This window comes from Rana temporaria, chromosome 1, assembly GCF_905171775.1.
Source record: "Rana temporaria chromosome 1, aRanTem1.1, whole genome shotgun sequence".
NCBI lineage: Eukaryota > Metazoa > Chordata > Amphibia > Anura > Ranidae > Rana > Rana temporaria.
Genome location: NC_053489.1, coordinates 247,723,584 through 247,746,012, shown reverse-complemented (window position 1 = coordinate 247,746,012; position 22,429 = coordinate 247,723,584). Strand labels below are relative to the sequence as shown.

The 22,429-nt window shown below is 43.1% G+C and overlaps 1 protein-coding gene across 3 annotated transcripts in view; it reads left to right on the top strand.

Moving 5' to 3' along the window:
• LOC120940269 overlaps positions 1 to 18,252 on the top strand; it is a 76,928-nt gene extending 58,676 nt beyond the window's left edge. For all 3 annotated transcript variants that reach the window (XM_040353025.1, XM_040353042.1, XM_040353033.1), the window contains 3 exons: positions 3,329 to 3,388; positions 4,417 to 4,513; positions 17,342 to 18,252. In XM_040353025.1, coding sequence (XP_040208959.1) covers positions 3,329 to 3,388; positions 4,417 to 4,513; positions 17,342 to 17,381 — 197 coding nt within the window. In that variant the 3' untranslated portion in view covers positions 17,382 to 18,252. The remainder of the gene's footprint in view (positions 1 to 3,328; positions 3,389 to 4,416; positions 4,514 to 17,341) is intronic.
• Positions 18,253 to 22,429: the final 4,177 nt, after the last annotated feature.

Here is a 22,429-nt window from a genome sequence, read left to right as displayed (position 1 = left end):
TCATAACATGACTAATGTATTCTATAGTAATATAATCATTCCACATCTCATACATCACATTGGTGCAATAATAAAACAAAATTCATTGCAATATGTCTTAAATATTAAAAGTGACCAAAAAAATTAAAAAATAAATAAGCGAAAATATATATATATAAAGTGCAATAGGTTGTGCTACCCTGACAGCATGAATGAGTGCAGCACGAATCGCATGAAAAGTCCTTATATGACTTAAATCTATGAGTCCATTGGTAGACGTGATCAAAATTGTGCTGTGGTGTTCACACTCTGGTGCTCCCCACCCTTAGGTAAAAGCCCGAGACCTTGCAACAAATTGGGCAATTGGCTAATTGGGCCCAATTTGGACATTTTCACTAAGGGGTGTACTCACCAGCGGTTTAGACATTAATGGCTGTGTGTTGAGTTTTTTTGAGGAGATAGCAAATTTTCATTGTTATACTAGCTGTACACTCACTACTTTATATAGTAGAAAGTGTAATTTCTTCAGTGTTGTCACTTGAAAAAATATAATAAAATATGTACAAAAATGTGAGGGGTCAGCAGTGGCGGAACTACCGCCATAGCGACCCACGTGGGCGCTATGGGGCCCGCAGCCGAGTGGGGCCCGGTGAGGATGAAGAAAAAGCCCAGAGTGTTTGCCGCATCCGAGTACATTGTTAGCCCCGAGCGTCTGGGAGTCAGGACCATCTGATGCCGAAGGTTGCCGAGTGCGGCCGAGTGCCGTCAGCGCCTAGTGTTACCGAGTACGGCCGAGTCCCGTACTCGGCGCTGGCGGCACTCGGCCACTTTGGGCTGCTTTCGGCATCAGATGGTCCTGACTCCCAGACGCTCGGTGCTAAAAATGTGCTCGGATGCTGCCCCGCCTTCTGGAGTCTGCAGCGCCAATGGCGGGACGTGTGACGTCCATCATAGGCGCTGCAGGCTCCACGGCGGGAATTACAATTCGGCCGCCGCACGGCTCTCCTTGGCTCCTCTGACTGCCAGTGCCTGCCCTGCTGTGACCGCACACCAACTTAAGGCTGAGGCTGCTAAGGTAGGTGACTCAGTGTGCTGTGGAGAGCCCTTACTGATCTTCAGTTGACCTAACTGAACATAAAAGCTGCAATACTGTTCACAATAAGAAATTGTTGTTCACAGAATTACAGGTTTGTGATTAGATTGCTAACATTGCCAGTTTCATGTATCCGTAAGGTGTCCTGTGGGGGGAGAAAAACCCTGTATTCAAGTGAGAATTTTTATTTTTGTCCTTGTAGAAAAAATGGCAAAAAAAAATTAAAATCAGCAGTAATAGCAATAGTGGCAATGGTAAACGTCATACATTTATCTCTCTACAAACGTATTGAAGATTTAAAATACTGTGTCATTCCCACTATGTGAATCATATGTACGGTATTTGTCAGGATTTACTGAAGTATGCTAGCCTAGTCATTTTAACCACTTCAGCCCCAGAAGAATCCCCCCCCCCTTCCTGACCAGAGCACGTTTTGCGATTCGGCACTGTGTCGCTTTAACTGACAATTGTGCAGTCGTGGGACGTTGCACCCAAACAATTTTTTTCTTTTTTTATTTATTATATGGTTATTTAAATTTTTGTTTTGCTGTTCAAAATTAATATAAGCTGTTGCTTGGGTACTGTGCCACATGAGTGTAGTAATGTGTTGTTCAATGGCATTAGTTCATTTTTTTTTGGAGGGGGGGCCCCATACAACATTTTGCTATGGGGCCCTGTGATTTCTAGTTACGCCCCTGGAGGGGTGTACTCATTTTCGTGAGATACTGAGTATAGCTACGCAGCGCTTTAAAATGTATAGGGGTGACAACACAATTACAGTACAGTTCAATATAAAAGGTACAGGAGGGCCCTGCTCGTAGAGCTTACATTCTAAAGGGAGGAGGTGGTGGTACAAAAGGTAATAGCTGCAGAGAATGATTTGATGGGGGTGGCTCAGGGACAGTTTTTAGGTGGCTGTGGGATAGGCGTCCCTGAATAAATGAGTTTTCAGGGATCTCCTGAAGGTGGACAGGGTAGGGGCTGATCGGACATACTGGGGCAGGGAGTTCCAGAGGATGGGAGAGGCTCTAGGGAAGTCCTGAAGGCGAGCATGGGAGGAGGTAACAAGGGAGCTAGAGAGCAGGAGGTCCTGAGAGGAGCAGAGGGGGTTGTTCTGGGTGATATCTGCAGATGAGGTTGGTGATGTAGATGGGGGCGATGTTGTGAATGGCCTTGTATGTTATGGTTAGCATTTTGAATTTTACATAGTGGGGTAGGGGAAGCCAGTGAAGGGATTGGCAGAGAGGAGCAGCAGCCACGGATCGGTTAGTGAGGTGTATTAGTCTAGCATCTGAAGGGGGGATAGCCTGCTTAAGGGTAGACCATTAAGGAGAGAGTTGCAGTAGTCAAGGTGGGAAATAATCAAGGAGTGAATAAGTTGCTTTGTGGTGTCATTAGTGAAAAAGGGTTGAATTCTGGAGATGTTGCGGAGGTTAAGGCGACATGATTTAGCCAGTGATTAGATATGGGGGCTGAAGGAGAGGTCAGAGTCAAGGATTGCACCAAGGACCCTGGCATGTGTGGAGGGGCCAGTGGTTGTGTTGTTGAAATTAATGGTAAAGTCACAGGGGGGACCGGGAAGGAGGAAATATAACAAGCTCAGTTTTAGAAAGATCATCCATACCGATATGTCATTCAGTAAGTTTGAGATCCGTGAGGAGGTCAAGGGGGTGAGTTGAGGAGTGGAGAGAGATCTGGGTGTCATCGGCATAGAGGGGGTATTGGAAGCCATGGGAGGTTATCAACTGGCCCAGGGAAGAGGTATATAGTGAGAATAGGAGGGGCCCAAGGACGGAGCCTTGGGGTACCCCAACAGAAAGAGGAAGAGGAGCGGAGGAGATGGAGTTGTAAGTCACTGAAAGTGCGCTGAGATAGGTAGAAGGAGAACCAGGATAAAGCAGAATCATGGAAGCCAAGGGAGTGTAATTTGCTGAGGAGGAGCAGGTGGTTAACTGTGTCAATTATTATTAACTGTGTCAAAGCCAGCAGAGAGGTCTAAAAGTATGTATATGGAGTATGGAGTGTATAGATAGATAGATAGATAGATAGATAGATAGATAGATAGATTATATACTGTATACACCTATATTTTATATACAGGGCCTTATCTCATCACATTGGGGAGGCCAGCCGTTGTCAAGGTAAACTAAACGTAATGTATTATTTAAGCCCAATGTATGGATTTTTCATCTATAATGTAGCAAATACATATATTTGTTTTATTCAAATTAAAAAATAAATATGTCCTTGTTTTAGGTACAGACCAAGGACAATGCCAGGAGAATATGTCCGAAGACAATATCGTGTCAAAAGCAGGTATAGTTTCACGGATATTTATCCCAGTAGATATGTTTAAGAGTTCTTCCATTTTATTGGGTTTTATAAAAGAAAACTTTATCAAACAAGGTATGCTTCAGTTTTCAAACACATAAAAACCAAGCAGGAATGTTAAAGAGTGGCATGTTATAAATCAGGCTTTCAAGAATCCTTCATGTGATAGGATGACCATATATTTTCCAAATAAAAGACACTTACTATAAATGACTGTAATTGTATGTATTCACTATGCCCTGCAGCTATGTATTTACTACTTTTTACAGCCCGGCCATCATTCGCATTAATAAAATAAAAACATAAAATAGGAAAAGCTTTTATTCATATAGCTGCTGGACATGTTAAAGCGGAGGTTCACCCTAAAAACAAGTATATACCATTCAATCCAGCATACTGCCGACATGTACAGTATGCTGGGGTTTTTTCGGCTTACATACCGTAGTATAGGTATTTTCCCCTCCGGCTTCTGGGTAGTGAATCCCACAGGGAGTGGGCGTTCCTATTCAGAGACTAAGTGATTGACGTATGACAAAAGATTCACCCCCGCAGCAAAAGGCGCGTCACCACTTTCGGAAAAAAGCCGAATGTCGGTGCACAGGCACCGTATAGCGCCGTATAGAGCCGACTCGCAGTTCGGCCTCTTTCGGAAACTGGTGATGCGCATTATGCACCGGGGGTTAAGCTTTTGTCTTACGTCAATCACTTAGTCACTGAATAGGAACGCCCACTCCCGCGGGATTCACTACCCGGAATTCGGGGGGAAAATACCTATACTACGGTATGTAAACCGGAAAAAAAACCCAGCATACTGTACATGTTGGCAGTATGCTGGATTAAATGGTATATACTTGTTTTTAGGGTGAACCTCCACTTTAAGAACAATTCCAGGTATGGATATTTTCACATATTTACATTGGTCCACATGGCATTATAATTATGAGGCATGATATCAAAAAGTGAATACAAATATTGTAAATTCTTTGTAATACACATTATTGTTTGTTTCACAGGTTTAAAGTTCTATGGAAGCCTACTTGCTGGAAAACTCATTGTCTTAACATTTGTACTTGCTGTCTTCGGTATCTACTTACTTGTAATTCAACAAAGGTATAATAAGCATTTACAGCATTAAATTAGATTAACTCAGTTTGCAAAATAACACAAAATTTGTGTATCAATAGATAAATATCTTTTGTATAAGAACATTTTAAAACAGCAAGCCGATTAGTAAATATTACTGTGTATCGACATACAGTCAACATAGTATTCATATATTGATACATATACAAATTTCACTCTTCCAAGTTTTTCATAAAAGATAATGATGGGTACATCCTTTAGCTCAACACGTTTTGTGACAATAATTTCACTTCTTCAGAAGCAGATGCCCATTGTAATATCTGCAAACCAAGGAACAGCTTCAAAATTCAAAATTTCCCTCAAAAAACAGGGGAAAGGGTGGAGATGATGTGGTATTTATATATACAGTATCCCACAAAAGTGAGTACAACCCCCACATTTTTGTAAATATTTTATTATATAGTTTCATGTGACAACACTGAAGGAATTACACGTTGCTACAATGTAAAGTAGTGAGTGTACAGCGTGTATAACAGTGTAAGTTTTCTGCCCCCTCAAAATAACTCAACACACAGCCATTAATGTCTAAACCGCTGGCAACAAAAGTGACTACATCCCTACGTGAAAATGTCCAAATTGGGCCCAAAGTGTCAATATTTTGTGTGCCCACCATTATTTTCCAGCACTGCCTTAACCCTCTTGGGCATGGAGTTCACCAGAGCTTCACAGGTTGCCACTGGAGTCCTCTTCCACTCCTCCATGACGACATCACAGAGCTGGTGGAACTTAGAGACCTTGCATTCCTCCACCTTCCATTTGAGGATGCCCCACAGATGCTCAATAAGGTTTAGGTCTGGAGACATGCTTGGCCAGTCCATCACCTTTACTCTCAGCTTCTTTAGCAAGGCAGTGGTTGTCTTGGAGGTGTGTTTGGGGTCTTTATCATGTTGGAATACTGCCCTGCAGCTTAGTCTCCGAAGGGAGGGTATCATGCTCGGCTTCAGAATGTCACAGTACATGTTGGCATTCATGGTTCCCTCAATGAACTGTACCTCCCCAGTGCCGGCAGCACTCATGCAGCTCCAGACCATGACACTCCCACCACCATGCTTGACTGTAGGCAAGACACACTTGTCTTTGTACTCCTCACCTGGTTGCTGCCACACATGCTTGAAACCATCTGAACCAAATAAGTTTATCCGCCATTCCAGGTCCGGATCCTACATCCCACTCAGGCTTTGCCCTCAGGAGAGATGTGGACTACACGCCATCTTTCATGGACTAGCCGACTTGCACATGCTGATTACACCTGGTGCCTGGATCGGCACTGTAACATGTGAGTGTAATCACCATTTGTTGTTGCCTTTTTTTACCTTAATAAAGTTACTACAAGACCACAAAACATGGCACTATAATCCTTAGTTGGCTTGTCTTCAGCAAACTGTTTGTGGGCTTCCTTGAGCATCATCTTTAGAAGAGGCTTCCTTTTGGGATGACAGCCATGTGGACCAATTTGGTGCAGTGTGCAGCGTATGGTCTGAGCATTGACAGGCTGACCCCCCACCCCCTCAACCTCTGCATCAATGCTGGCAGCACTCATACGTTTATTTCCCAAAGACAACCTCTGGATATGATGCTGAGCACGTGCACTCAACCTCTTTAGTTGACCTTGACGAGGCCTGTTCTGAGTGGAACCTGTCCTGTTAAACCACTGGATGGTCTTGGCCACCGTGCTGCAGCTCAGTCTTGGGTCTTGGCAACCTTCTTATAGCCTAGGTCATGTTTATGTAGAGATGTGTATCGTGGACAATCCGTGCTACCCCCAACAAAGTGCAAAAATGCAAATTGAAAACATATGAAAAATAAATAATAAATTATTAATATAAGTGACGGTGCTGCAACACAAAAAAAAACCTGAATATAAGGTTTGGATAAAAGTAGATTTTAGATGTGCAACCTAGTATTATGCAAAAATAGTGCAAACATATATATATGTATAAATATATATATATATATATATATATATATATATTGTAGTAGTGTGGTACCCCAGGGGTGTGGTGACCCAGGGTTTTCAATTGGACTGGTTGAGGGGCTCCAGGAAGCTTGCAGTTTACAGAGGAAACTGGCATTTCAGTTTCCTCAATTGTTAGTAAAGTCCACTTTGGGACCTGGAGCCCGGGGATTTCACAGAGATCTGGGTGGGATGAAATCCCCAGTCCTGGGTCCAGATTTTCAGATGGATCAGCACACTGATTGTGCAGGTGTGTGTGGGCCTGATAGGAGACTCAGGACCAGCATTCTGGGCTCCACCCTCCTGAGGAGTCCAGGCTTGCAAGGGAGAACTCAGAGAGTGCAGGTGTGCACTGTGAAGTGGCTAGAGAGCTGGAGAGTGCAGGCTGCACTGTGAAACCCCAGAGACCTGAGTCTAAGGTTGCTGACAGGAGTCAGGAGAGCTCCATGCTGGAGCCTGAGCAGATGTGCTACTGCTGACAAGAGCCAGATGGCTTGGTATTTTCTTTGGCACGTATAAGCCAGGAGGCTGAAGGTACCGTTCTGTGTGGACAGTGAAAACCCCCTGCGTGGGAAACCTATGTTTGGATTTTGTTTATTTTTGCCTTTTCAATAAAAGTGGGCCAACAAGCCCTTAAACATAGTTCCGGACTGGCGTGAATCGCTTAAAATCGCATATCCCACTTGAGCTAAACACCCCCAATATTACAAGATATATATAACCCTTCCAACCAATAAACATCAAATTAATAGGAGGGCATCGGAGCGTCCATATTAGGTGATATCCACATAGAGAACTTTGATGTACTCAAGTCCTTCAAACAAAAAAGGACAGATGTGTTTTCTTCACCGTATGATTCCACAAATCAGGCAGGAAACTATATACAAAAGGGCCGCTTACCAAATCAGTAGGATCTCTATTACGGAGATCTTAAAGGCTCACACAGGAGGGATCACTTTAGGCAGGAGTCTCCAATTTATACGTCCATCTAGGTCCTCTCCTCCGCTTGCAGTTCCAAAGGCTGCAGTGATTTCCGTGGGATCCTTGTAAGGTTAAACTCATTCATAGAGTGTAATATAGAGGCATGTCAAAAGAGGAAGAAAAGGCACTTCATAGTTCAGTAGGTTTGGTAAAAAATCCCTTTATTCCATTTGCTGGGCATCTAACATCTTAAAAGCATTTAGCAGAAAAAATATTCAAACAAATCTCACAGCCGTGGCTCAAGCCAGCCAGCTGAGGCGTGGTGACGTCAGGTCTTGTAGCTTCACCCGACGCTGCGTTTTTCCATACGAGGCATCAGAAGGGAAGGAGGGGAGCACATCGGCGATGGCGTGCACGTGCACGTGAGGACGTGACGCGCTCGAGGGCGGGGGGTGTGAAGATCTGTGGGATTGCCGGGTAGGAGGATGGACGAGCCGCGCAGACTGGATGCAGCGATGGCGTCTTCCATCCACACACCGCACGCTGCCTAAACAAACCGGCTGACATTTCGGACGCCATAGACATCATTTCAGCGCGGAAGGAGCGGGATGCTGTACCACACGGACTGCAGCAGCCCGCATTACACAGTACTGTGTAGTCACATTGGGACACACAGCTGGTAAGGACCGGAGCCGACGGACGGAGACAGAGAGCTGTGAAGGGGAGATTGAAACCACCAGGTCTACTCTTAAGGACATCCACCTCCAAATAACACAGATGAAAGGGTCAGTGCTCAGGTTCATACACTCCCTTGGAAGAACAGAGGTAAGGTGGGGGAAACCCCCAGGCGGTGAAGATCAGGAAGGTATGAGAAAAATGTCAATGCTGTAAACGATCTGGCTATTTAGATGTCACCTAATCTCCTGGAGAGTAAAGTTTGCTAAATTACTGCCAAGATGTGATTAAACTGTGTACAAGTACTGATTGGAATGCTTGCAACGTATGTAATACCCTTAGCCATTAATCTTTATGAGATTCCCCTGGTCTATTACCCTAGATGACACAGCTGCACATAATCAGGGGAAAAGTCTGTGGAAGGACAATTGAACCGCACTGAGGGAAATAAGCTGGGACAGGGAGTGAGCGGAGTCTAGACAGAGTTTATCTGCATCTACTCCCCCCCTAGCCGAGCGAGTTCTAGAAATATTGACCTAACATTGACCTAACGGCTAAGGAGAACCAGTCGGGGGGAAGAGGTTAATTTAAATGTCTTGTACATATCTCAAATCCCAGGAAGGCAAAGATGGATTACTTTGGTTTGCAAAGTATGGTATGACATAAGTGATTATAGTACATAAGAATAGAGGATCGATGCTCAGGTGGAGGAGAACCCCAAGAAAACCCCAAGAAAATCAGTCAGATAGTGCAAAACCATCTGGAAGATCGTTACCATTGGTAACTGGATGGTATAGCTCATGGATACGCTACTAGATGGAGTGGACTACATATATCTTTTCCTAAATATCCAGAATAGATAAATCTGACATACCCGCACAAATTTAAAAAACCTTTTTTGCTCCCTCCCTAAAGGTCCCCAAAGGCTCCAAGTAAAAAGGGGATGGATAAAGCCACATTAACGGATAAAACAGGACTCTATATGTATTAGCGGGGAAGGATTAGAATAGGCAGGGCTGTATAATTTCAGTTTTGTTCCTGTTTCTTTCACCATGATATACAAATCCAAAAGTGGGCCCACCCCATTGAACCCTCTTGGCCCGCTGACTGCAGGATAATAATAGTCACCCCCTTTTTTTTTTTTTCTCGGAGACTACGAATCGCCCATTGGTTCGGAATTTTCCTGTAACTTCCCGGCAACTCCCCCCCCCCCTCTTTATTCTCTTTCTTCCCTTCTTCACAGGACGTGTTGGGGGAGGAAGGAAGAGGGGGAAGGGGAAAAAAGGGTGAAGAGGGGAATTTGGAAAGGGGAGGAAATTTGTCTCTCCGCGGACCACTTTACCTACTTTCCTTGAAGTCCATTTAAGTGAATAAATAGATAGGGGAATCCGGCCTATCCATACCCTCTGCGGACGCGGACATCATATATCTGAACCTGACCGGACAGGGCCTTTATTTTGGAGTTTTGCATAATCTTGATGAGAGTAAGAGGCCAAGCTGGGGAAGAGAATCAGAAGGAAAGAGACTAATATGAGCAGAATGGCGAGTAGATCAACAAAAGGGGGACCCCCAACTACCCCAAGTAATATAACAGCAACAAGCTCAATAAGGCCATTTGTGACCAGAGGGGAAAGCCCGTGTACCTCCGGGAGCCAGGGAGCAACAAAGCAACAACATGGGAATAAAACAAAAAAGATCGAAAATAAGAAACCCCAAAGCGATGCACCCCGAGAAACATCTATAGAATTAAGAGAAGAAGGACTCATAGGAAGTGATCTAGAAAGCAGCAGGAGGCTAGAACGAAGTCCAGACACTCAGGCCCCCTCAAAAGGAGAAATGGCAGAGATGTTGCTAAGACTGGAGAACGTGATAAAAAGTGAAATACAGAATTTACGGACCGATTTTGGTCATATGCTATCCAGAATAGAAACGGTAGAGGGACAAATAGAGAAACATGAACAAGAATCAAATACACTTAAAGCCCAGATGAACCAGATCCAGTTACAGCAGAGGCATATTCTCTACAAATTAGAGGACCAGGAAAACAGAAACCGGAGACAAAACTTGAGGATAAGGTCAATACCAGAGAAGAGGGGAGAGGACCTCAGGACAATAACGCAGACAATATTTAATCCGCTACTGGAAAGAACAATTGATAACCCGATTAGGATCGAAAGGGTCCATCGAGTAGGAAATCCGAAAAGAGTGACCTCTGAGCGAACAAGAGATGTCATAATAAGGTTCCAGTTCTACGAAGATAAAGAAGCAATCTGGAAGAAGCTGAGGGGACAACCCCCAATAGTATTTGAAGGAATGGACCTGCAGATATTCACCGATGTGGCCCCAGAAACTCTGGCAAGGAGATGGCAGTTAAAACCGCTCCTAAAACAGATGATAGATCAGAATATTAAGTATAACTGGGGTTTTCCTGCTTGCCTAATCGGAACAAAAGAGGGGAGATCTGCGACGCTGAGGTTCCCAGAGGACTTAAACGAATTTTGTAGGAAATTAGATATTCAGATCCCTGACTTGCCAGGCTGGGGGTAGAGGGGGAGGGGAAACTCACCCCCCCTCTTTCTCCTGGTCTTTCCCTGGTTGTACCCGTGGTCTTTCCTGGGCCACCTCGGTGACCCTTTTGGTCTTTTCTATTTTTCTTTTTCCTTTTTTTTTTTTTTTCTTTGCTCGGTCTCCTTACCGTCCGGCAGGACTGGGTCTCTGCTCCCCCCCCCCCCTCCGGGTGGAAAAACCGGGAGGGGGGAGGCAATCCCAGACCCCGCCCAGAATGATCTGAACCAAGAGATGGAAGTAGGTTCAGAGGTCTTTATTAGGCCAAATAGGGGGAGGGGGAGGGAACCAAACGGGAGGGTGGGAGGAGGGTGGGGGGAGGGTGGGAGGAGGGTGGGGGGAGGGTGGGAGGAAGGGAGGAAGGGGGGGAGGGGGGGGGAGGGGAGGGAGGGGAGGGAGGGGGGAAGGTATCCTATCTCACCAAAACAATCGGAAGAAAGCGTAACCAACAACCAAGATGCCGGTAATTAAATGCCTATCCTATAACGTAAAAGGCCTCAATAGTCCATCAAAGAGACATAAGGTACTAAAGGAACTAAAGAGGTATAGGTCAGATGTAGTCTTCCTACAAGAAACCCATCTTACATTAGGATCAAACATAAAGCTATACTCCCCTGACTTCCCCATATGGTACTATGGCGACACTATTACTAAAAGGGCCAGAGGGGTAGCAATCGGAATAGCTAAGGGGATTAGGTTTGTGTTAACAGACCGATTGACAGACCCAGAAGGGAGATTCCTCTTTTTAAGGGGAAAACTAGAGGAGGAGGAATATACTCTTGTAAACATATATGCACCAAATACCTCCCCGATGAAATACCTCCTGGGAATCCTAGGGAAATTAAAAGACTTCAGGAGGGGAAAGATAATATTGGGAGGAGATCTAAACTTCTGTATGGACACAAAGGCCGATAAAACACACCAGACATTAGAAACTCAAGAAAGGCAATTAAGAAAGGTAAAGGGTAGTCTACATAGAAGCCAATTAGTAGACACATGGAGGATCTTTAACCCAAGCAAACAAGATTATACATTTTACTCTCATGTACATGAGAGCTACTCCCGGATCGATCACATTTTCATCGAGCATAGAATGTTAGATGCAGTGGTCGAGACAAAAATAGAGACCATGACGATTTCCGATCATGCCCCAATTAGCATATCCATAAATATTATAGGCAACCAAAGGACCTATCTAAATTGGAGACTAAATGAGAAACTACTAATAGAAGAGAAAAGTTTAATGAGGGTTAAAAAAGAATTAGAGGAATATTTTAAGATAAATAAGACAGAGGAAATTTCGGCAGCAACATTATGGGACGCCCATAAGGCGGTGATTAGAGGGGTGTTAATCTCCGAAGGAGCAAGGAGGAAAAAAGAAATGAACAGTAAAAAGGAAAAATTAGTAGATGAGATCTTCAATCTAGAACTAACACATAAGAAAAATGGTAAACAACGAGATATATATTTGGACCTAGTTAATAAGCGGAACGAACTTAAAGAACTTATTGACCGGGAAACAAGAAGGGAATTTAACTTGGTGGCAAGGGAGAGATACAGATGGGGAAATAAAACAAGCAAACATCTGGCTCGGATGGTACAAAAAAAGAAATCAAGGAATTATATAGATAAAATTAAAAATGAAAAAGGAGAGGTCTTGCATACAACAAAAGATATTGCTGAAACATTTAGATTATATTACGAAAAATTATACTCAGTAGAACAAAAAAACTGGCAAAAAGGGGAGAAAGAAAATAAAATCTCAGCATTTTTAGAAGAAGCAGGGTTATCAAAAGTCAGTCAAATAGACGCAGAGGGGATGGACAGGCAAATTACGGAAAACGAAATTAAATTAGCACTATCAAGTTCTGCCTCAGGTAAAAGCCCGGGGCCAGACGGCTTTACAGTAATGTATTACAAAAAATTTAAGGAGATACTTCTGCCAAGGCTATGCCAGTATTTTAATGGGCTTGGAAAGGAGTACGAACTAAGTAAAGAGGCATCAGAGGCAACTATCACCGTTATCCCTAAGGAAGGTAAGGACATCGGAAATTGTTCAGGATACCGGCCGATATCTCTGCTCAATACAGATTTAAAACTGTTTGCAAAGGTATTGGCCGGGAGAGTTAAACAGGAAATGACGAAATTGGTGTACCCGGATCAGACAGGGTTTGTCCAGGGAAGAGAGGGGAGAGACAATGGGGTTAGAACACTGTTAATCCTCCGGAAAATGAAGGCAACGGGGTCCCCAGGTCTACTCCTGTCAATAGACGCAGAAAAGCGTTTGACAGGGTGGACTGGGGACTTATGTTGCTCACCCTGAAGGAAATGGGGTTTGGACAGAGGATGATGGAGTGGATTGGCACCCTCTACAGGTCACCCACGGCCAAAATAAAAATAAATGGAAGTCTATCTCAAACCTTCTTAATGAGAAACGGCACAAGGCAAGGGTGCCCTCTATCGCCACTACTGTTCGTGCTCTCATTGGAACCCCTGCTAGCTAGGATCCGAAACTCTCAAAAAATAAAAGGGGTTAAAATAGGAGAGGAAGAACATAAACTTGCAGCTTTTGCAGACGACGTCCTCTTCTATTTAATGGAACCCAAAACATCAATCCCAAACCTTCTAAACCTATGTAGCGAATACGGAGAAATTTCAAACTTTAAATTAAACATTACAAAAACGGAGATCATGAGTATAAACATAAGCAAGATAGAAGAGCAACTCCTGAAAATGAAGTACAAATTTGCTTGGGTTAAAGAACTTAAATACCTAGGGATATTGCTAGCAAAATCTACTAGGGAGATGTATACGATAAATTTCATCCCTTTACTGAATGAAATTAAGACAGAAACAAAAAGGGTGGAAAACAGGGCAATATCATGGATAGGACGAATTAATTACTGTAAAATGGTTATTCTACCAAAAATGTTATACAAATTTCAGATGATCCCCATTGCCCTCCCCGGGACATTGCTCTCTGCCCTTAGAAAATTAATAATGAATTATATATGGAGAAATAAGAAACACAGGATAGCACTTCAGACACTAAAACAACCAAAAAAAAAGGGTGGATTAGCGGTGCCCGATGTCAAGAGATACTATGAGGCTGTGATATTAACAAGAGTGGTGGAGTGGGCCAGAGCTAGCAAAGAAAAAAGGTGGGTTAGTGTAGAAAATGAATTATCACAGGCAAGGTTAGATAAGATAATTTGGAACCCTCCCCAATTTAGGACATTAGATAAAAACGCACACGAGATAACTAAAAATGCACTTAAAGTTTGGGACACTGTTTACAAGAAAATTGTGAAGGAGTACAATTCACCCCTTATATCACTAAAGAATAACGATTATTTTGCACCAGGTAAAACACAAGTGGGGGGAAATTGGATTAAAATGGACACTATACAATTAAGGGATATAATGAAGGAAGGTCACATTTTAACACTACAGGAGTTGAAATTAAAAAACTTTTTCCTGGAAATTAATGAATGGAGATATCGGCAACTAAACCACTTTATCCAAGACCTTCCACACCCACTGAGGTCGGGAGATCAGTTATTGGAATTGGAAAAAATATGCTCTACAAAAAATGCCAGAGGATCTATCTCGGGACTATATAGGATGTTACTGAAGATGGAAGAGCAGAACATACCTCCATTCATTAAAAAATGGGAAAGGGAACTAGGGACACAGCGGGATAGGACCACAATAGAGAAAATGCTGACTCTGACACACTCCTCCGCGGTGGATAGCCGCACAGCAGAGATGTGTTTTAAATGCATAGCCGGATGGTACATGACACCAGACAAATTAAAAAAGTTTAAAGAGGGACAGACTGGAGAGTGCTGGAGGGGCTGCGGTTCACCAGGAAATATGGCGCACCTGTGGTGGGGATGCCCTAAGATAAGGAGGTACTGGGAAAAAATATTGGCCTGCGTGGAAGAGATTACAAAGAAAAAGATAAAGATGGACCCTTGGGTTGTCCTGTTCCACGGGGGGGAAGAAGGCATCAAAAGTTATAAAAAATCGCTAGTACCGCACCTACTGAATGCGGCCAAAAGATTAATTCCAAGGGGCTGGCAAGAGGTGGAATGCCCATCAATCTGGGAATGGATCGATGCGGTTGAAGAAACTTATAAAATGGAGGAAATGCAGGAGGACATGGAGGGCAACAATATGTTACAAAATATGAAATGGGAAAATTGGAGAATCTTTAAGAAATCATGGAGTTACGCGGAAAAGTTAAGAGAAGATATTTAAGGCCACCATAGAAAAATCAGAGAGAAGTAGAGTTATAAGGAGATTGTTTTGGGTGAGATAGGAGGGGGGGGAGGGAAGGGTAAGGGGGGTGAAGTATTAAGGGAAAAACTTTTGTATATGTCTAGCAAAAGAAGTTAAACATGTATTCAAGAAAATAATATATATATATATATATATATATATATATATATATATATATATATATATATATATATATATATAAAAAAAAACACAAGAGGGAAAACAAAAAACAACTTACACAAGAAACAGAGACACTAATGATGCAAAACCTAAATAGAGATGCAATGGGCTGGTACGCAGAACATGAGCATGTAAATGCACACTCTATGAGGTGGAGTCTGAAGTTCAATAAAAAAAATAAAAAAAAAGAAGGGAAGGAGGCTCCTTCCCTGTTGATGCCTAGTACAGAGAAACGCAGGCCAATAGAGGCTAATAGAGGCTTCCTGATTGGGCGGGAGAAGAATGTGGCAGAATAGTGAATATTCATTCGCTAGTGTCACACAACTGGGTGGGATCAAGGCGCTCTCTCAGCGCCCCATGCCCACCCTATTTTGAAGCCTATTAGAGCCTCTGGCGCTAATGAGGTGCTTTAAAATACGCCACCCCCCCGTCTATCCCCGCAATTGTAATTCATGTGCCCAGCATCCTGAAAGGGGCCGGGCACATGGATAGGTAAGGCAGCAGCGGTGTTGGGGGGGCGGTGCTCGTACGCCTACAATGCACAGCCGCCAGTGCATCTATATATACATCTATAAATAAATACCACATCATCTTCACCCTTTCCCCTGTTTTGAGAGCATTTTTGAACATATTCTATGAAGCTGTTCTTTGGTTTGCAAATATTACAATGGGCATCTGCTCCTGAAGAAGTGAAATTGTCACGAAACGTGTTAAAATAAAAGATGTACCCATCATTATGTTTTGTGAAAAACTTGTAAGAGTGGAATTTGTATCATCTTATCAATACAATGTTGAGTTGACTGTGTGTCAATACACGGTAGTATTTACAAATCGGCTTGCTGTTTCAAAAATGTTCTTATGTAAACTATTTTCATCTATTGCTCAATAAATCTTTTTATGTAAATGTTGTACCTCATTTAGGGTCCCATGAACAATGTTTTTAGCACTATGTATATGCAAAAAGGGGGTGGAGGCATGCCATTATAAGGTACTAGCACACATTTTTTCCCCTTTTTTGCCCTCCACAGTAGGACATCCTGTCTCAACTGTTTTGCATATGACACAGCAAACAAATCCAACAAGTAAATTTGCCAGATTACTCCAGAAAATGCTAATTAATGACGTGGGGTAAATGAGGCATAGTGTAGGAATAATCAGTCCCATTCTTTAACTCTGTGAGTGCCATGGATTTTTTATGTGTCTAACAGATGGTGGAGGGTGTTGGATGCACGGGTCCATGTGCTCCAGAGCCCAGAGAGCTGTGGATTGGGCATGTTCATTGGGACAGTACAAAAAACAATGACAAACATAATTGTTGAGTACAGTAAAGCAATATGAAGCAACCACTGAATCAGTTTGATCTTAGTTTACCATAGAGAAACACAATAATCTTGATTGATTTCCAATAGTTAACAGCATTGTTCACATAATCATTCAATTTGCACTGGCTTATTGAATTAGCACATATGTCATAGGAAATCCATCTTTTAAAGCAGGGTTCCGGGCATAATTTTTTTTTTTTTTTTTGCAAGCTAAAATTAATCACATTAAATAGTCCCTAAACCTTATTTTAATTAAAGGGTTACTGCACTTTTAGTGCACCTACCCTTAGTGAATCTTCAGCCTTCCCTCTGTATCCCTGGAAAGCCATATACTGTACCTATGTGTCCCCACTCTTCTGAGATCTTTACTGTGTGACCTGCTCAATGCTTCACAACTTCATCAAATGTCTCCCAGATAGGGCTATGCATGCTGTGATCTCTATTCATTCCAGTAGAAAGTGTATAATAGTATAATACTAATGCTGCTAGGACAAGAAATGCACAAACGTACCATTAAAATTAACATTGCATTGGTGGGAAGAGTAGGGCATAACTGGGAGGGAATCCTCACTCAGAAGAATGGGGACACCTTGACTTGCTAGAGGTGGTGTACTATTACCTATATATATCTAAAGGTGCCCATAGATAGACCTGATTGCCAATCAATAAATCTTTAGAACAATCATGGACATGCATGCCAATATCATCAAAATGTACACGTATTTGCAGTGACCAAACACCATTCTTATCAGGAGAAAAATAGCCACTAGGCTGTGAAAATTACATTTAGGATATATAATAAATAGAGATATGATTGAACATATTTTTTTTTTGGGGGGGGGGGGGATCTTGTTTGTAAGACATTATATTAATTTTTTAATTTTTTTATTTTAGAATTAAGAATTATGAGACAGAGGCACAGCGATACAACTGAAAAAAGAACAAATTCTGCTGCCTTCATTTACAAGAACTTGCGCTGCCATTCATCATGCATGTCTTTTATTCCCTTACACACCAGAAGTTAAAAAACAAAGTGGATTTCCATAAAAATAGATCAGTTATTTAAGGCCTTGAGCTCATTAAAGCAAACTTGTCAACAAGACATGAAAACTGCATTAGCAGACACATGTGTACCTGATCTGGGGATGGCACACACAAAGGCCTAATTTACAATTGCAGTTGAGGAGCAGTAAAAAAAATACAGTTGAGCCCCATCCAGTCCTGCAAAGGCATCAGACACTCAGTGTAAGTGTAAACTTGCCACGGTGCATTGAAAACTGTCCCCCCGTCAAGTTCAGTGGGCAGTAGCGCCCACTGAATGCAACCAATTCAACTGCATGGGGTGCACCACAACCCTATGCAATGCATATGGTTGCCGTGTGGTGGTGTGACTTCTTAGGGGTTTAAACAAGTAGTAAGGAGACGACATAGAGCCTCCTCTCTGCTTATCAAATGCTCTCTGAAGAGTGATCCACAGATGATCACTCTTGAGAAGGCTAACGCTAATGCAAAAGGTCCAAAGGTCATATATACATATTGATTTTTTTAAATTGGTACTTGCATTTAGTTTAGGACAGTCCTGTTTTCCTACATGACAGTGCATGGGCCTGGTGATTAACCACTTAGCCTCTAAACATAGTGACCTGTTAGCTCTTCCTGTGCCGCTCAGGCTCAATGAGTAAGGGGTGTATAGGCAGGTACCTCCGCATCTGCTGCTGAAGGTGCTGGCAGGGAATGGAGCCCGTCCTTGTTCCTGCAGTGGCTCAAAACAGAAAGGGGTAGTCCTTGACGTCGTACATCTGAGAAATCCTGTAGAAGTAGATAGAGTGGCAACCTCAGCCTGGACTCTGACCAGGCCACCCCCCAATGTGTTTCGTCCCACCCCCTGGAGCTTAGTCATAGGGCCATGACTAAGCTCCAGTAAGGGGAGCAAAACACATTGGGGGTGTGGCCTGGTCAGAGTCATGGTTGAGGTTGCCACTCTATCCACTTCCATAGGATTCCTCAGATGTGTGGCGTCAGGTACTACCCCTTTCTTTTTTAAGTTTCTACACATAGCTAGGGGGGAATTCCCTTGAAAAGTGAACATACTATTTGCCTTTAATAAATCAACCCTAAGAGGTATGTGCATTGTGGGTTCTTTTTTTTGAAGTATAAACCAATAAAACATTTGGAATGGAAATGTGCTGAGATAGATACATTTTTCAGGAAGCGCTGCCACAGACATCAACTAAGTCCTACAAGTATTTCATAACAATCTGTCCATCTTAGCACGTCAGACTTCATATGTGGAATAGAAATTCATGCCTTTGGCCTTATCATAAAGATAACAAAACTGAGGACTGAAAATCACCCGTGGTCACCCGAAAAAAAATTCACAACTCTTTTTTTGAATATGTAGCCTGTCTGGGCAGAAAAGTGGGGGATAAGCGTTTGCCCCCATCCTGAAGCATACCAGGCCACAAGCCCTCAACATGGGGGGATACTATGCTGATGAGGACAAGGACCTCTATCCCACAACCCTGGTCTAGCAGTTGTTTGGGTCTACGGGTAGGGGCTTATAGGAATCTGGAAAGTTCCTTTAACATAAGGGGGCACCCAAATATTGCCTCTCCATGTAAATAAATAAGGGGTGCATATTGTAGTTTACATGATATTCTTTATTTGGTGTATGAATGACATTATCATAAATTAGCTCTTTTGATTTCTCTGAGAAAGTTATTGCTTTGTGTATAATATTTATAACCAACCAATAAAACATTTTCTAGTGTTCAGTTTACAGGAGCCTATTTAAATTCAGTATAAAATACTGCACAAAAGAGGGTATCTGAAAGTCCCCAGGAACATGTCTGCATTCGTGTGTTTCCTGTCTGTAATCCTATGTGGCATGTCTGTGGTTTCCTGTAGCATGTTTTTAATCTTTGGAGGTCTTCTGTGCCACATCCACAGTCTGACATTTGTTCAAATGTGTTGCCTAATGGATGATAAAGGCTTTTACAGATGTCTTGAATGACAGAAGTATTTACATGTTTACTTATGTTAACTACTTCCATACAGGCCTATTCTGACACTCCTCTCCCCTTCATGTAAAAATCATTTTTTTTGCTAGAAAATTACTCAGAACCCCCAAACATTGTTTATGGTTTTTTTTAGCATAGACCCTAAGAAATAAAATGGTGGCCATTGCATCCCCTTTAGCAAAAATAAAATTGTATAGACATTTGCATAACTGCCTACTAGTCTCTGAAATTTTGGACCCTGCATCCATGCAAAAGTCTATCAGTTGCAAGAAGTTTGTGGGTTTCCTTGCATGTACATTTTAAATTTCAGATAAAGAGTTTGCATCCAGTTCATACCCTGTATTTCTTTTTTGAGCCATTACTTGTGGATTTGCAGGTGTGCTTCAAATCAATATCATCTTGAAATACTCTGTAGCGGGTACAGCTCTGTCACCCAAGGCCCCCACACCTACCACCAGCCACTGACGAGATACACACAGGCAGGATCTCAGGAAGAGAGCCTGTTAGCTGCTGTGTGGGAGTTCTCCCCTCCCTCTCCTCGCAGACTCTGCACAGTGTGTGAGCGGCTCTCGCACAGGCAGCTGCCCGCATTGCTCCCTCCCCTGCTTCCCAATTGGCAGGAGGAAGTGAGACAATTGCCAACAAGACTCCAGCAGCTGCAAAGCATTGTAAGACATGTAGTCCCTATCACCACCAGCGACCCCATAGCAATCCCTGGTGGCAGAAAATAAAATTAGAGGTCGACCGTTATGGGTTTTTCTCTGGACGATGCTGATAGTTAGAAATTGGGGTGGCCGATGGCTGATATATGATGCCGATTTTTGCGGCCGATATTTTAGGCCGAGTTTTTTTTTTCTTCATCTCAAACTCACCCACTCCATCCCTCCCCCACGGGCACTGATTGGTGGCACTATTTAGAAACACTAGCAGTGATAGGTGGGATTGGCTGGCGCTGATATTAGGTGGCACTGATTGGATGCACTGATTGGCACTGACAGGTGGCACTGATTGGAAACACTGATTAGCGCTGACTGGCACTGACATATGGCACTGATATGATGCGCTGATTTGCACTGACAGGTGGCACTGATTGGAAACACTAGCACTGACAGGTGGCACTGATTGGCATTGAAAGGAAGCACTGATTGGAAACACTGGCACTGGCAGGTGGCACTCATTAGCACTGGCAGGTGGCACTGGTTGACACTGATTGGCACTGACAGATGGCACTGATTGGCACCTGCAGGTGACACTGATTGGCACTGACAGATGGCACTGATTGGTACTGGCAGGTGGCACTGATTGGCACTGGTTGGAACTGATTGGCACTGAAAGATGGCACTGGTTGGCACTGACAGATGGCACTGGTTGGCACTGATTGGCACTGGCAGGTTTCACACTGAGCCCATATAGTGTAACTGTGTGTGAAACTGACATATATAACTGAATGCAGAGAGAGACCAGCTGTCAAAATTCAGCGGTGATGTCGGGGATGGGCGGGACCCAGCAGCTATCAAACACCAGCCATTTATCAGCCCGCCCAGATCCCATTCCATTGGCTGATGTTTGATAGCTGCTGGGTCCTGCCCACCCTGGGTCCCACCCACCCCCAACATCACTGCTGAATTTGACAGCTGGTCTCTCTCTGCATTAAGTTACATATGTCAGTTTCATACAATCAGCGGCTCTGGCAAGCGGCGTGCTGCTTTGCCAATGGAGTGTTTATCGGCCTAATTTACATAATAATCGACCAATGCAGATTTCTTAAAAAAGGCCACATATCAGTTAACCTCTAAGTAAAATCACCATTTTACGCCCTTAGAAAGCCTGAAGGTGGTGATTGTTTTTTAGGCTCCCAAAAAGTTTCACACATTTTTGTTATTTTTTTAATCACTTGTGACCATAAAATAATATTCAATGGGCTCAAAGTGCCTCGCAGCAATATCCTTGGGGTGTTTACTTTCCAAAATGGGGTCATTTGTACTGCCCTTTCATATTAGCACCTCAAGAAATGAGATAGGCAGTCAGAAAGTAAAATCTGCGTAAATTCCAAAAATGCACCATAGTATCTAGACTCTATGGGCCAGATTCACAGTCAGCGGCGTAAATGTAGGCGGGCGTAGCGTATCGTAGTTACGCTACACCGTCGCAACTTAGAGAGGCAAGTGCTGTATTCACAAAGCACTTGCGTCTAAAGTTACGGCGGCGTAGCGTAAATGTGCCGGCGTAAGCGCGCCTAAATCAAATGAGAAACAGGGGGGCGTGTTTTATGTAAACTAATCATGACCCCACGTAAATGACGCTTTTTTCGAACGGCACATGCGCGCGCATGCTCAGTATCACGTTGAATTTTCAAATTAAATTACGCCTGCTCAATGCCTAGTCGACGTGAACGTAACTTACGTCCAGCCCCATTCACGGACGACTTACGCAAACGATGTAAAACACAACGCTGTTCCGACGTTTCCGACGTCCATACCTAACATGACTTACCCCTGCTTTATGAGGGGTAACTTTGCTACGTCGGGCACACGTACGTTCGTGAATCGGCGTATCTAGCTCATTAGCATATTCGACTACGGAAATCTACGGAAGCGCCACCTAGCAGCCAGTGTAAATACAGTATGCACCCTAAAATACGACGGTGTAAGAGACTTACGCCGCTTGTATCTTAGCCGAATTTATGCATAACTGATTCTAAGAATCAGCCGCATAAATACGACGTCTCTCATTCGGACTTACGACGGCATACATGGCGCTATGCCGTCGTAAGTCCTTTGAGAATCTGGGCCTCTAACATTTGCGTAAACCAATAAAAAAACGCTTGTTGAATTTTTTTTTTTTTTACCCAAGACGTAGCTGAATAAATTTTGGCCTAAATGTATGACTAAAATTTAGTTTATTGGATTTTTTTCATAACAAAAAGTACAAAAATCACAAAAGGTGATTAAATACAACCACA